Here is an 18,678-nt window from a genome sequence, read left to right on the forward strand (position 1 = left end):
AGATAGATAGATAGATAGATTGAAACATAGATGGCAGATGGATAAATTATAGATAGATAGATAGATGACAGATGGATAAATTATAAATAGATAGATAGATAGATAGATAGATACATAGATGACAGATGGATAAATTATAGATAGATAGATGACAGATGGATAAATTATAGATAGATAGATAGATAGATAGATAGATGACCGATGGATACATTATAGATAGATAGATAGATGACAGATGGATAAATTATAAATAGATAGATAGATAGATAGATAGATACATAGATGACAGATGGATAAAGTATAGATAGATAGATGACAGATGGATAAATTATAGATAGATAGATACATAGATACATAGATTACGGATAAATTATAGATATATACATAGATAACAAATGGATAAATTATAGATAGATAGATAGATAGATAGATAGATATGAGATAGATAGATGACAGATGGATAATTTATAGATCGATACAGTATGAGAAATAGATACATAGATGACAGATGGATAAATTTTAGATAGACTGATAGATACATAGATGACAGATGGATTAATTATAGATAGATAGATAGATGACAGATGGATAAATTATTAATAGATAGATAGATACATAGATGACAGATGTATAAATTATAGATAGATAGATAGATAGATAGATAGACACAAATATGACAGATGGATAAATGATAGATAGATAGATACATAGATGACAGATGGATAAATTATAGATAGATAGATAGATATGAGATAGATACTTAGATGACATATGGATGAATTATAGATAGATAGGTAGATAGATGACAGATGGCTAAATTATAGATAGATAGATAGATAGATGGATAGATAGATATGAGATAGATAGATAGATAGATAGATGACAGATGGATAAATTATAGATAGATAGATATGAGATAGATAGATACATAGATGACAGATGGATAAATTATAGACAGATAGATACATAGATGACAGATGGATAAATTATAGATAGATAGATATGAGATAGATAGATACATAGATGACAGATGGATAAATTATATATAGATAGATAGATAGATAGATACTTAGATGACAGATGGAAAAATTATAGATAGATAGATAGATAGATAGATTGATAGATAGATGACTGATGGATAAATCATAGATAGATAGATAGATATGAGATAGATAGATACATAGATGACAGATGGATAAATTATAGATAGATATGAGATAGATACATGGATGACAGATGGATGAATTATAGATAGATGGATAGATACATAGATGACAGATGGATAAATTATAGATAGATAGATACATAGATGACAGATGGATACATTATAGATAGATAGATAGATGACAGATGGATAAATTATTAAGATAGATACATAGATGACAGATGTATAAATTATAGATAGATAGATAGATAGATAGAGGACAGATGGATAAATTATAAATAGATAGATAGATACATAGATGACAGATGGATAAATTACAGATAGATAGATATGAGATAGATAGATACATAGATGACACATGGATAAATTATAGATAGATATGATATAGATACATGGATGACAGTTGGATGAATTATAGATAGATGGTTAGATAGATAGATAGATGACAGATGGATAAATTATAGATAGGTAGATATGAGATAGATAGATAGATAGATAGATAGATACATAGATGACAGATGGATAAATTATAGACAGATAGATACATAGATGACAGATGGATAAATTATAGATAGATAGATATGAGATAGATAGATACATAGATTACAGATTGATAAATTATATATAGATAGATAGATAGATAGATAGATACTTAGATGACAGATGCATAAATTATAGATAGATAGATAGATAGATAGATTGATAGATAGATGACAGATGGATAAATTATAGATAGATAGATATGAGATAGATAGATACATAGATGACAGATGGATAAATTATAGATAGATATGAGATAGATACATGGATGACAGATGGATGAATTATAGATAGATGTATAGATACATAGATGACAGATGGATAAATTATAGATAGATATATACATAGATGACAGATGGATAAATTATAGATAGATAGATATTAGATAGATAGATACATAGATGACAGATGGATAAATTATAGATAGATAGATAGATAGATAGATACTTAGATGACAGAGGGATCAATTATAGATAGATAGATGAATAGATAGATAGATGACAGATGGATAAATTATAGATAGATAGATAGATATGAGATAGATAGATACATACATGACAGATGGATAAATTATAGATAGATATGAGATAGATACATGGATGACAGATGGATAAATTATAGATAGATAGATACATAGATGACAGATGGATAAATTATAGATAGATATATAGATAGATAGATATGAGATAGATACATAGATGACAGTTGGATAAATTATATATAGATAGATAGATAGATAGATGACAGATGGATAAATTATAGATAGATAGATACATAGATACATAGATGACGGATAAATTATAGATATATACATAGATGACAAATGGATAAATTATAGATAGATAGATATATATGAGATAGATAGATACATAGATGACCGATGGATAAATTATAGATAGATATGAGATAGATAGATACATAAATGACAGATGGATATATTATAGATAGATGGATAGATACATAGATGACAGATGGTTAAATTATAGATAGATAGATAGATAGATAGATATGAGATAGATAGATAGATAGATACATAGATACATAGATGACAGATGGATAAATTATAGATAGATACAGTATGAGAGATAGATACATAGAAGACAGATGGATAAATTATAGACTGATAGATACATAGATGACAGATGGATTAATTATAGATAGATAGATAGATAGATGACAGATGGATAAATTATTAATAGATAGATAGATACATAGATGACAGATGTATAAATTATAGATAGATAGATAGATTGATAGACACAAATATGACAGATGGATAAATGATAGATAGATAGATACATAGATGACAGATGGATAAATTATAGATAGATAGATAGATAGATATGAGATAGATACTTAGATGACATATGGATAAATTATAGATAGATAGGTGGATAGATGACAGATGGCTAAATTATAGATAGATAGATAGATGGATAGATAGATATGAGATAGATAGATAGATAGATAGATGACAGATGGATAAATTATAGATAGATAGATATGAGATAGATAGATACATAGATGACAGATGGATAAATTATAGATAGATATGAGATAGATACATGGATGACAGATGGATGAATTATAGATAGATGGATAGATACATAGATGACAGATGGATAAATTATAGATAGATAGATACATAGATGACAGATGGATAAATTATAGATAGATAGATAGATAGATGACAGATGGATAAATTATTAAGATAGATACATAGATGACAGATGTATAAATTATAGATAGATAGATAGATAGATAGATAGATAGAGGACAGATGGATAAATTATAAATAGATAGATAGATACATAGATGACAGATGGATAAATTACAGATAGATAGATATGAGATAGATAGATACATAGATGACACATGGATAAATTATAGATAGATATGATATAGATACATGGATGACAGATGGGTGAATTATAGATAGATGGTTAGATAGATAGATAGATAGATAGATGACAGATGGATAAATTATAGATAGGTAGATATGAGATAGATAGATAGATAGATAGATAGATAGATAGATAGATAGATACATAGATGACAGATGGATAAATTATAGACAGATAGATACATAGATGACAGATGGATAAATTATAGATAGATAGATATGAGATAGATAGATACATAGATTACAGATTGATAAATTATATATAGATAGATAGATAGATAGATACTTAGATGACAGATGCATAAATTATAGATAGATAGATAGATAGATAGATTGATAGATAGATGACAGATGGATAAATTATAGATAGATAGATATGAGATAGATAGATACATAGATGACAGATGGATAAATTATAGATAGATATGAGATAGATACATGGATGACAGATGGATGAATTATAGATAGATGTATAGATACATAGATGACAGATGGATAAATTATAGATAGATAGATACATAGATGACAGATGGATAAATTATAGATAGATAGATATTAGATAGATAGATACATAGATGACAGATGGATAAATTATAGATAGATAGATAGATAGATACTTAGATGACAGATGGATCAATTATAGATAGATAGATGAATAGATAGATAGATGACAGATGGATAAATTATAGATAGATAGATAGATATGAGATAGATAGATACATACATGACAGATGGATAAATTATAGATAGATATGAGATAGATACATGGATGACAGATGGATAAATTATAGATAGATAGATACATAGATGACAGATGGATAAATTATAGATAGATAGATAGATAGATAGATATGAGATAGATACATAGATGACAGTTGGATAAATTATATATAGATAGATAGATAGATAGATGACAGATGGATAAATTATAGATAGATAGATACATAGATACATAGATGACGGATAAATTATAGATATATACATAGATGACAAATGGATAAATTATAGATAGATAGATATATATGAGATAGATAGATACATAGATGACCGATGGATAAATTATAGATAGATATGAGATAGATAGATACATAGATGACAGATGGATATATTATAGATAGATGGATAGATACATAGATGACAGATGGATAAATTATAGATAGATAGATACATAGATGACAGATGGATACATTATAGATAGATAGATAGATGACAGATGGATAAATTATTAAGATAGATACATAGATGACAGATGTATAAATTATAGATAGATAGATAGATAGATAGATAGAGGACAGATGGATAAATTATAAATAGATAGATAGATACATAGATGACAGATGGATAAATTACAGATAGATAGATATGAGATAGATAGATACATAGATGACACATGGATAAATTATAGATAGATATGATATAGATACATGGATGACAGTTGGATGAATTATAGATAGATGGTTAGATAGATAGATAGATGACAGATGGATAAATTATAGATAGGTAGATATGAGATAGATAGATAGATAGATAGATAGATACATAGATGACAGATGGATAAATTATAGACAGATAGATACATAGATGACAGATGGATAAATTATAGATAGATAGATATGAGATAGATAGATACATAGATTACAGATTGATAAATTATATATAGATAGATAGATAGATAGATAGATACTTAGATGACAGATGCATAAATTATAGATAGATAGATAGATAGATTGATAGATAGATGACAGATGGATAAATTATAGATAGATAGATATGAGATAGATAGATACATAGATGACAGATGGATAAATTATAGATAGATATGAGATAGATACATGGATGACAGATGGATGAATTATAGATAGATGTATAGATACATAGATGACAGATGGATAAATTATAGATAGATATATACATAGATGACAGATGGATAAATTATAGATAGATAGATATTAGATAGATAGATACATAGATGACAGATGGATAAATTATAGATAGATAGATAGATAGATAGATACTTAGATGACAGAGGGATCAATTATAGATAGATAGATGAATAGATAGATAGATGACAGATGGATAAATTATAGATAGATAGATAGATATGAGATAGATAGATACATACATGACAGATGGATAAATTATAGATAGATATGAGATAGATACATGGATGACAGATGGATAAATTATAGATAGATAGATACATAGATGACAGATGGATAAATTATAGATAGATATATAGATAGATAGATATGAGATAGATACATAGATGACAGTTGGATAAATTATATATAGATAGATAGATAGATAGATAGATGACAGATGGATAAATTATAGATAGATAGATACATAGATACATAGATGACGGATAAATTATAGATATATACATAGATGACAAATGGATAAATTATAGATAGATAGATATATATGAGATAGATAGATACATAGATGACCGATGGATAAATTATAGATAGATATGAGATAGATAGATACATAAATGACAGATGGATATATTATAGATAGATGGATAGATACATAGATGACAGATGGTTAAATTATAGATAGATAGATAGATAGATAGATAGATATGAGATAGATAGATAGATAGATAGATACATAGATACATAGATGACAGATGGATAAATTATAGATAGATACAGTATGAGAGATAGATACATAGAAGACAGATGGATAAATTATAGACTGATAGATACATAGATGACAGATGGATTAATTATAGATAGATAGATAGATAGATGACAGATGGATAAATTATTAATAGATAGATAGATACATAGATGACAGATGTATAAATTATAGATAGATAGATAGATTGATAGACACAAATATGACAGATGGATAAATGATAGATAGATAGATACATAGATGACAGATGGATAAATTATAGATAGATAGATAGATAGATATGAGATAGATACTTAGATGACATATGGATAAATTATAGATAGATAGGTGGATAGATGACAGATGGCTAAATTATAGATAGATAGATAGATGGATAGATAGATATGAGATAGATAGATAGATAGATAGATGACAGATGGATAAATTATAGATAGATAGATATGAGATAGATAGATACATAGATGACAGATGGATAAATTATAGACAGATAGATACATAGATGACAGATGGATAAATTATAGATAGATAGATATGAGATAGATAGACACATAGATGACAGATGGATAAATTATATATAGATAGATAGATAGATAGATAGATAGATACTTAGATGACAGATGGAAAAATTATAGATAGATAGATAGATAGATTGATAGATAGATGACTGATGGATAAATCATAGATAGATAGATATGAGATAGATAGATACATAGATGACAGATGGATAAATTATAGATAGATATGAGATAGATACATGGATGACAGATGGATGAATTATAGATAGATGGATAGATACATAGATGACAGATGGATAAATTATAGATAGATAGATACATTGATGACAGATGGATAAATTATAGATAGATAGATAGATAGATGACAGATGGATAAATTATTAAGATAGATACATAGATGACAGATGTATAAATTATAGATAGATAGATAGATAGATAGAGGACAGATGGATAAATTATAAATAGATAGATAGATACATAGATGACAGATGGATAAATTACAGATAGATAGATATGAGATAGATAGATACATAGATGACACATGGATAAATTATAGATAGATATGATATAGATACATGGATGACAGATGGATGAATTATAGATAGATGGTTAGATAGATAGATAGATAGATAGATGACAGATGGATAAATTATAGATAGGTAGATATGAGATAGATAGATAGATAGATAGATAGATAGATACATAGATGACAGATGGATAAATTATAGACAGATAGATACATAGATGACAGATGGATAAATTATAGATAGATAGATATGAGATAGATAGATACATAGATTACAGATTGATAAATTATATATAGATAGATAGATAGATAGATACTTAGATGACAGATGCATAAATTATAGATAGATAGATAGATAGATAGATTGATAGATAGATGACAGATGGATAAATTATAGATAGATAGATATGAGATAGATAGATACATAGATGACAGATGGATAAATTATAGATAGATATGAGATAGATACATGGATGACAGATGGATGAATTATAGATAGATGTATAGATACATAGATGACAGATGGATAAATTATAGATAGATAGATACATAGATGACAGATGGATAAATTATAGATAGATAGATATTAGATAGATAGATACATGGATGACAGATGGATAAATTATAGATAGATAGATAGATAGATAGATAGATACTTAGATGACAGATGGATCAATTATAGATAGATAGATGAATAGATAGATAGATGACAGATGGATAAATTATAGATAGATAGATAGATATGAGATAGATAGATACATACATGACAGATGGATAAATTATAGATAGATATGAGATAGATACATGGATGACAGATGGATAAATTATAGATAGATAGATACATAGATGACAGATGGATAAATTATAGATAGATAGATAGATAGATAGATAGATATGAGATAGATACATAGATGACAGTTGGATAAATTATATATAGATAGATAGATAGATAGATGACAGATGGATAAATTATAGATAGATAGATACATAGATACATAGATGACGGATAAATTATAGATATATACATAGATGACAAATGGATAAATTATAGATAGATAGATATATATGAGATAGATAGATACATAGATGACCGATGGATAAATTATAGATAGATATGAGATAGATACATGGATGACAGATGGATGAATTATAGATAGATGTATAGATACATAGATGACAGATGGATAAGTTATAGATAGATAGATACATAGATGACAGATGGATAAATTATAGATAGATACAGTATGAGAGATAGATACATAGAAGACAGATGGATAAATTATAGATAGATAGATAGATAGATAGATAGACAGATACATAGATGACAGATGGATACATTATAGATAGATAGATGACAGATGGATAAATTATAAATAGATAGATAGATAGATACATAGATGACAGATGGATAAATTATAGATAGATAGATGACAGATGGATAAATTATAGATAGATAGATACATAGATACATAGATGACGGATAAATTATAGATATATACATAGATGACAAATGGATAAATTATAGATAGTTAGATAGATAGATATGAGATAGATAGATGACAGATGGATAAATTATAGATAGATACAGTATGATAGATAGATAGATACATAGATGACAGATGGATTAATTATAGATAGATAGATAGATGACAGATGGATAAATTATTAATAGATAGATACATAGATGACAGATGTATAAATTATAGATAGATAGATAGAGGACAGATGGATAAATTATAAATAGATAGATAGATACATAGATGACAGATGGATAAGTTATAGATATATAGATACTTAGATGACAGATGGATAAATTATAGATAGATAGATGACAGATGGATAAATTATAGATAGATAGATATGAGATAGATAGATACATAGATGACAGATGGATAAATTATAGATAGATATGATATAGATACATGGATGACAGATGGATGAATTATAGATAGATGGATAGATAGATAGATAGATGACAGATGAATAAATTATAGATAGATAGATATGAGATAGATGGATAGATACATAGATGACAGATGGATAAATTATAGACAGATAGATACATAGATGACAGATGGATAAATTATAGATAGATAGATACATAGATGACAGATGGATAAATTATATATAGATAGATAGATACTTAGATGACAGATGGATAAATTATAGATAGATAGATTGATAGATAGATGACAGATGGATAAATTATAGATAGATAGATATGAGATAGATAGATACATAGATGACAGATGGATAAATTATAGAGAGATATGAGATAGATACATGGATGACAGATGGATGAATTATAGATAGATGGATAGATACATAGATGACAGATGGATAAATTATAGATAGATAGATACATAGATGACAGATGGATAAATTATAGATAGATAGATATTAGATAGATAGATAGATAGATAGATAGATAGATACATAGATGACAGATGGATAAATTATAGATAGATAGATAGATAGATAGATAGATAGATAGATAGATTGATACTTAGATGACAGATGGATAAATTATAGATAGATAGATGAATAGATAGATAGATAGATAGATGACAGATGGATAAATTATAGATAGATAGATAGATATTAGATAGATAGATACATAGATGACAGATGGATAAATTATAGATAGATATGAGATAGATACATGGATGACAGATGGATAAATTATAGATAGATAGATACATAGATGACAGATGGATAAATTATAGATAGATAGATACATAGATGACAGATGGATAAATTATAGATAGATAGATAGATAGATAGATAGATAGATATGAGATAGATACATAGATGACAGATGGATAAATTATATATAGATAGATAGATAGATAGATAGGTAGATGACAGATGGATAAATTATAGATAGATAGATAGATAGATAGATGACAGATGGATAAATTATAAATAGATAGATACATAGATGACAGATAGATAAATTATAGATAGATAGATAGATGACAGATGGATAAATTATAGATAGATAGATAGATAGATAGATAACAATTAGATGGATAAATGATTGATTTATAGTGAGATAGATTAGATTTTTTTTATGTCCTATTTCTATTGCTGCAACCTAATAAACCATTACAATCTAACACTTAAGACAAATAGTACAGTAAGTCACTGAATGGAGCTCACACTCTTTGGCAAAGTCCCCTTTCATTGGTGCGCTTAAGTTTTATCCTTTTGCTGAACACTGTAACTGGCCCCAGCAGTCTAATAAATGGGGAACAGTATTTATGGCTGTTGGTAAAGGCAATGGGTAATTAAGTGTAAATAGTTAGCAGAATAACTTAAGTGAAAATGGAGGCAGGCTGTTAGCATGATGCTCGGTGAAAGTGTACACTTTAATGGTGCACACCCACTTGCAGCTGTAGATCTGAACTAATCAGAATTACAGTATCTCTCAGCCCTCCTAGTCTGACTTGGAGAAAGTTAGTGTACCAATTTGTCTCTTTCTGTGGGACAGGGTATTGGTGTAGGTATCACTAACCTCACTCTGTTCGTCTTCTGTGCTGCACCTAAGCCCCATGGACAGCTCCTGTTTATCTAACCGACACCAGCCTCCCCAGTGCTGCATTCGTCTGCAGCCGCTGTCAGTAACAACCAGGGGGACGGGAGATCTATTTTCACTGCTCATGCTTCATAGACACTCTGGATGCTGCAGTCCTGGAGCTCTGCCACTCTCTCGAACCCCTGTGCCTGGCGGTTTGTGCTGCGCCTCACAGCTCCTCTCCCTTGCGCTGGGGGCTCCCGCTCTGTCTGTTACCTCAGGGGAAAAATCCTCTGTAACTGTAGTAACAGTCCACCTAAGCCACCTGCTGCAGCTTCCACTAGTGCTGACTCACCACATACCCAGTGCACATTATATTTACAGTTTATATATTTTATATAGGACCAGTGGTGTCTTTAGAGAGGAGGGGGTCCGTGTGCATCCCACGTCACAGGCCCCCTCCTTTCACTCTGGCGGCCCTGTATAGGTCCCAACATGAGTGAGTACACCCAGGTCTGGGGTACCACAGATAGATGACAATTAGATGGATAAATTATGGATTATGGATAAATTATAGATTTATAGATAGATGGATGACAGTTAGATGGATAAATGATAGATAGATAGATAGATAGATAGATAGATAGATATGAGATAGATAGACAGATAGATATGAGAGATAGATATGAGATAGATATTATATAGATAGATATGAGATAGATAGATATGAGATAGATAGATAGATATGAGATAGGAATGAGATAGAAAGATAGATAGATAGATATGAGATAGGAATGAGATAGAAAGATAGATAGATAGATAGATAGATATGAGATAGATAGATATGAGATAGATATTATATAGATAGATATAGGATAGAAAGATAGATATGAGATAGATAGATAGATAGATAGATATGATATAGGTATGAGATAGATCAAAATATATGAGATAGATAGGTAGATAGATATGACATAGATAGATAGATAGATAGATAGATAGATATTAGATAGATATGAGATAGATAGATAAATAGATATAATAGATAGATAGATATGAGATAGATAGATAGATAGATATAATATAGATAGCTATGAGATAGATCGAAAAATATGAGATAGATAGGTAGATAGATAGATAGATAGATAGATATTAGATAGATATGAGATAGATAGATAGATTAGAGATAGATATTAGATAGATAGATAGATAGATAAATAGATATAATATATATAGATAGATAGATATAGATAGATATTAGATAGATAGATAGATAGATATGAGATAGATAGATAAATAGATATAATATAGATAGATAGATAGATATGAGATAGATCGAAAGATATGAGATAGATATGTAGATAGATATGAGATAGAGAGATATTAGATAGATAGATATGAGATAGATAGATAGATAGATAAATAGATACTGTAGATAGAAATTAGATAGATAGATAAATAGATATAATAGATAGATAGATATGAGATAGATAGATAGATAGATAGATATAATATAGATAGCTATGAGATAGATCGAAAAATATGAGATAGATAGGTAGATAGATAGATAGATAGATAGATAGATAGATAGATAGATAGATATTAGATATATATGAGATAGATAGATAGATTAGAGATAGATATTAGATAGATAGATAGATATAATATATATAGATAGATAGATATAGATAGATATTAGATAGATAGATAGATAGATAGATATGAGATAGATAGATAAATAGATATAATATAGATAGATAGATAGATATGAGATAGATCGAAAGATATGAGATAGATATGTAGATAGATATGAGATAGAGAGATATTAGATAGATAGATATGAGATAGATAGATAGATAAATAGATACTGTAGATAGAAATTAGATAGATAGATAGATAGATAGATAGACACCTATCCTTTTTATGCCACATGGTATGAGATGGCTGGCACCACTTAGACTCTTCGCCATGGGTAGTGATTATCGTACTTACATACTTTTTCCTGAATTTTTGTTCTTATTTGCATCATAGCCGCTTACAAATTTCTTTACATTGCCCTTGGTATTTAGAATTAGTTTTTATGTTGCAAATAATGATGCATGGTGCGGGTCACTTTTATTGGACCTCTGACTTTTGTCTCTCTACCCAGATTAGTGACTGAGTCACACACATGTAATGCCAGCGTGGTTTTCAGGGTAGTCGTGCATTGTACGTTTGTTGCATTAGTGATGTGAATAACAGTCATATCTTGTGATGTGAATAACAGTCATATCTTGTGACAATAGTCTCTGGCTTAATTGCAAAGCTCCAAATGGGGCTATTTGGCAAAAATTGAGGATAGGTGTATGTATGTGGTACACACTGTACGTAAATACTCCTTGAACCCTATCTGTGGGGATATTATTATACACCACCAGGTCTAGCACATTCCTGTTCTTCACCAGAAAAAGTGCGTCATTTACATAGATAGGTGACCGCTCAAATGCAGGTTTGAAATCACTAAAGGTCAGTGTGGAGCAGACGTATAGTTAACAAATGATTGGTATCAGGGCATCTCTCCTCTCTTACAATGTTCTTTCTTGCATAAAACACCCCATATACTTTGTCCCAGGAGCTGCCGTTTGCCTATTGGTTTGTCAATCTGTCTCTTTTCAGCGTCTACATTCCCAGCCATCACCTCTCTCCATGGTATTTCTATAATCTTAGGGGAAGGGGGCCTGGACTGCATACCCTATCTCTTTCTAATGGGATGTGCTACCTAGCTGAGACTTAGTACTACAACATAGAAAAAAGGGGGGGGGGAAAGATGCACCAAACAACCATTAATAATTATACATCGTGATGAATCTGGTTCTCTGGGTTTCACCGGGCCCAAAGAGAGTTCTGTATATGTATCAGGGATCAGTTGTTTTTACGACCGGTCGGAGAGCAATAAGCAACACACACAGCAATGGGTAGTTTATAATATTGTCTGACGTGTATTAGTTTCACATACATTTGTATAGCACTCTGGTAACAGTTGGTGAAAGCCTCTCAACCCCCTTGCAACCCCCACCTACTAGATGTTCTGCCTAGCAATAAGATAAGCATGAAGCAGAAAACATTCAGCATTGTTCTTGGATGTGCACAGCCTGGCTTTGGTATGTACACATTGGGGGTCATTCAGAGTCGGTCGCAAGCGCTGAGCGCTCGCAACCGACTCGATGTTGCCCCACTGGGCATGCGCACGACGGAGCTGGCTCCGTCGTGCGCATGCGCGAGACCTGGCTAGCGCCGGACGCTCCGTCGCTAGGTTTCTTGCAGCAGACGGGGCGAGCTGTCGATGATGAGTGACAGGTCGCCCCATTTGGGAGGTGGGCAGGAGGCGTGCCTGCCCAAATGGAGGCGTTCCCGCCGGAACGCTTGCCGTTTGGGGGCGGCCCCACTGACATCATTGCTGATGTCAGTGGGGAGCTTCCTGCTCGATCAGAGCAGGAAGCTCCCTGGGGCTTACGAGTGCCCAGACCCAACTTTAGGGTCTGGTCGTAAGCCCCGATGGTCGCGATGGTCTTGACCATCGCGACCATCACCCATTTCGGTCGCTAGCGCTGTGGGTGTTAACTCACAGCTTAGCGATCAACAAGGAGGCGGTCGTTCAGGATGCAAGCGGCCACCCTGATTCAGTGCGACCGCTTGCAACTGAAATAGCTAGCAAGTAAGTGAAAGTATTTAAACACTTCTAAACAGTTCTTGTCTTTTTGCAAGTCATGTAGCTGACAATGAAATAGGTTTATGAATAACATTTATCACAAAATGGTACAAGATAGCTGCCGATAATACAAGATGGCAGCCAGACATACAGAACATAATGTTAACTCTATCAATCATATACAAGGTTTTTGGCATAAATTTGAACAAATTTATTAGCTTACCCACCAGCATAATGGTAACCTCATCGGGTAAGTCCCTATCATCATGGGGGTTCGTGTCTGGGGCACCCCCAAACCACCCTAGGGCACCACACAAATTTAAAAAAAATAGCAGTGAAGTGTTAGGTAAGTGTTAGGTAAGTGTAAGTGGCTGCTTAGTTTTTGAAGTGTTAGAAAAATTAAAAATAAATGTGTGAAAATGTAACATAAATAAAAAACAAACACAGAGTGATATAAAGTGTTAAAAATAAGTGTTAAGTGGTGATGCCCCAAAGAAGTCCAACAAGAGCAGTTCACTGCTATTTTAAATTTTTTTATTTGTGGTGCCCTGGAGTGGTTTGGCTGTCCCATAATGTTAGGGACTTTCCGGATGAGGTTACCTTGACACTGGTGGGTAAGCTCATAACTTTGTCCAAATTGATGCCAAAAACCTTGTTTATGATGTATAATTATTAATGGTTGTATGGTGCATCTTCTCCATTATTTCTATGATCTGCCATACCCTAGATACCCTAGATTTACGGTCACGAATAGTCTTTAAACATGTACACACTTCTATCAGGATGCCTCTCATAGTGGACATCCATGTTCCTAACTTTCAGTTAGCAGACATGGCATGCAGACACGCTCGGGCTGGGGGGGAGAATGAGGCTGACATGCTGGAGCTCGACAGACTGGATTTAATGACTGGAGGGCAGGGATGGGTGGTGAAAAAATAAGGCTGGGTAGCAGGACAGACACACTAGATTTAATTACTGGGGGGGTGAGGGGTGGTGAAAAAATGTTGGGGTGCGGGGTGCCAGGAATGGGTGGGGGGGCCCCAAAGCATATTCTTGCACCTGGGCCCACCACTCTAGTTCCGCCACTGAAATAAGGTACCAGGGAGTAGGCAGCTTCAGGTCCCAGAAAAGCCAAGGTCAGAACCCGAAATTCACTAATTACAAGCTCAGGAGGTTCTCAGGGAACAGATGCAACAACGAGGAATGGAGCCTAATACTCTGGCACCTGTCAGTGCTCAGAGACTCACTGTTATAGGTAGGTGATTCAAATTTGGCGCTGAAGGTGTCATCCCGTTTGGCACGCATTCCCCTTTAAATTTCAGACAGGACGGCATGAGTGTCCTTATGGGAGATGCGGCCACTTGCAGCCAAAGCCGCACAGCAGACAGAGAGGGAAGAAGCCAGCAGGACCCAATAAGTGAGCTCTGGGCTATGGAGCACTGTGACTCTTGACTTGGCTGCACCTCCAGAGCTCCTCGGGGGCCTAAATCCCAGTATTTGAAGTTGGAACAAAGACATGCTAGTGGTTCTGGAATCAATTGTAAACCAAAAATATTTTTTATAAAGGACATCATCTTGTTCCTGAACCGTCTAATTTGTCGGCAGTATCAGAAGCAATGCATGAACCCAGCATTTTGTATATGACATTTTTGACATTCGCCAGTCTCAGAAGGAACTATACAGTATGTCTATGCTGTGCTGGTGTTATATATGCTCTATTTAATAACCGAATACGGACCTCTTGCAGGTTATGCTGATTATAGAGTGCGTAAGGTAGAAAAATAGTGTTTAAAATAAGTTGCCAGGATAAGGCGGCAGATCGTGATACCATGGTGATAATATCTTACCCCATTGAATAACTTGCGAGGCGTTCACAAATGTGCTATATAAATGTTTGGTTTTATAAGGGATATTGTAATTATATCGCAAAAGGGAACAGATGAGGTTTATAGGGGTTGAGGAGGGTAGAGCAGGTGGAGTGAATTCATATAATGCCTCATTTGTAAATACATGTAAAAATGTTATCATGGGAAATGGTAGCGTTGCCGTAGGTCAGAAATGGAAAGTAATCTGCCCCCCAGGTCAAACACCTTGGAGGTAATAAATAAACTTTTTTCCCGCAAAACAAGGAATGCAGGGTTAGTGAGAGTAGGCTCAAATGATGGATTGCCCCATAGAGGAATATAAAGTGAGATCAGACATGGCAATACTGGGGTTCTTTCCTTGCCATAGAAAAGAGGACATGAAACGCGTCAGTGACTTGATATCTGCTTTGGGTAGAGAGACATAGAGCATCTGCATAAGGTAAAAAAACATTTGGGAAAATCACACTTTTTAAAACTGCTGCTCTCTCTAACAAAGATAAAGGTAGTAGTTTCCAATTATCTAAAATAAGTGTAATCTTGGAGATGACGGGGGTACATTTGTAAAGATCCATGAGGTAGGATGGAATTTGGACACCAAGGGCCTGATTCAGAGCCGTTCGCTATTTGCGGTCGTTCGTTCAAAAACAAGGGGTGGCTATTCAAATGATCAGTTCGCAAATTGCAGTCTGTTCACACCTCTAAGTCTGAATGAGCGAGCAAAACATACGCTCGTTTATTTGTTAAAAACGCCCCCTGGCCGCACGCACCATACGTCATGTCCGCTATTTATTAGATTAATCGAGTACATCGACCAGCGTATGAACTGCTCGCTATTCTTGTGGTTGGTTTTTGCTACCACAATCTTGCGAGCAGTTCTGGCTATAAAATAACCCAGTGACGTGGTCAATGACGCTGCTGTATTAATTATGCACACCCATAAAATGCCCGTTTTGACCTTTAAGCACGCCTGCGTTCGGATCTCCACTCCCCATTTTCAAGCACCTTCCCCTGTTACCACCCACATACGCCTCATTCTGTCACTCAAAATAGCAGGCATTCGCTATATTGCGAGCACATGAATTTCGGACGCACTGACTGGTTCGCGCATGCGTATAACGATCCGTACGCATGCGCAGATGTGCGAACATCGCTCGGAACGAGCGTACTGCCGCTAGCAAGTGGCTCTGAATGAGGGCCCAAGATATTTAATTCGAGAAGGGGTTATTTTATACACCTGTAGAGCAGGTAGAGCGAGATGCGAAGAAAGGAATTATGCAATTTAATCGAGTGTTTTAGAAAAGCGAGAATAAAGGGTATAATTACTAAAGTGCAGGCTTTTAGAAGTGCAGATGTTGCTCATAGCAACCAATCAGATTCTTGCTATTATCTTCTAGAAGGTGCTAGATAAATGCAAAGTAGAATTTGATTGGTTGCTATGGGCAACAACTGCACTTCTAAAAACCTGCACTTTAGAAAATATACCCCTTAGAATCAGTTTCATGTTAGGTACACATTTAGATCAAAGAGTACTGTATACGGGATTGTAGCTGTTAATGATATCAATATATTGTATAGTACAGTATATTGTATATTATAGTACTAGTATAGTATGGTATAATGTTCCCAACATTTGTTTTTCATTTATAGCAAAGAACGTTCAAAGACCAGCCCTACTCAGTCTACTTTGTGGATTTCAAAAGCTCCAAGAAGCGATATAACTATGGAGGTCTAACAAAACAATGATTTCACCTATCTCCAAAATGCAAGAAAAATGTATCAGACTTTTTTTTCTGGATCACTAAACTTTAAAGCTTCAGCTTGGAATGACGGCATCAGCATTCGGTGCAGCAACAAGAACTAACGGCTCCCCCTTGAGGCACATTTTAAGAACAATTTTGTAATACTCATGTTTGATTCATAAGTAAACTGGAATCCGTGTCTTGCTACAGTACATTAAGAAAAATAATAAAATAAAAAAAAATAAAAATCTATGCTTATTTTGCTGGTTGAAACTCTTCAATTACCATGCAATTGAGGAAATGGACAATTTCTCTTCCAATTTATATGGAGAAATGTTAGGTATGTTTGACATTGTTTGCAATAAGAATGATTGATTTGACTATAAATGTCCTTCTGTATTGTACTTTTTTGATGTACATTAAAGTGTATTGCTATGGATATGTATTGTTAAAAACTAATTTATCTTTGCATAAAGGTTTGATAGAAAAATACACGTTTAATGTTTACCTGTCTGTCTTGATTACTTTACAGGATGTGAAGAGTGAGTATTGTCAGAATATTTATTATATACTAATA

General features: G+C 32.6%; 1 protein-coding gene across 2 annotated transcripts in view; it reads left to right on the plus strand.

Moving 5' to 3' along the window:
- The window catches only part of CHODL (chondrolectin), a 152,804-nt gene extending 134,338 nt beyond the window's left edge, over nt 1–18,466 (plus strand). For both annotated transcript variants that reach the window (XM_088481680.1, XM_088481681.1), the window contains one exon: nt 18,010–18,466. In XM_088481680.1, the coding sequence (XP_088337806.1) occupies nt 18,010–18,094 (85 nt within the window). In that variant the 3' untranslated portion in view covers nt 18,095–18,466. The remainder of the gene's footprint in view (nt 1–18,009) is intronic.
- Nucleotides 18,467–18,678: the final 212 nt, after the last annotated feature.

The sequence above is a fragment of the Taudactylus pleione genome, unplaced genomic scaffold (assembly GCF_031769625.1).
Source record: "Taudactylus pleione unplaced genomic scaffold, aTauple2 ptg000276l, whole genome shotgun sequence".
Taxonomy (NCBI): Eukaryota; Metazoa; Chordata; class Amphibia; order Anura; family Myobatrachidae; genus Taudactylus; species Taudactylus pleione.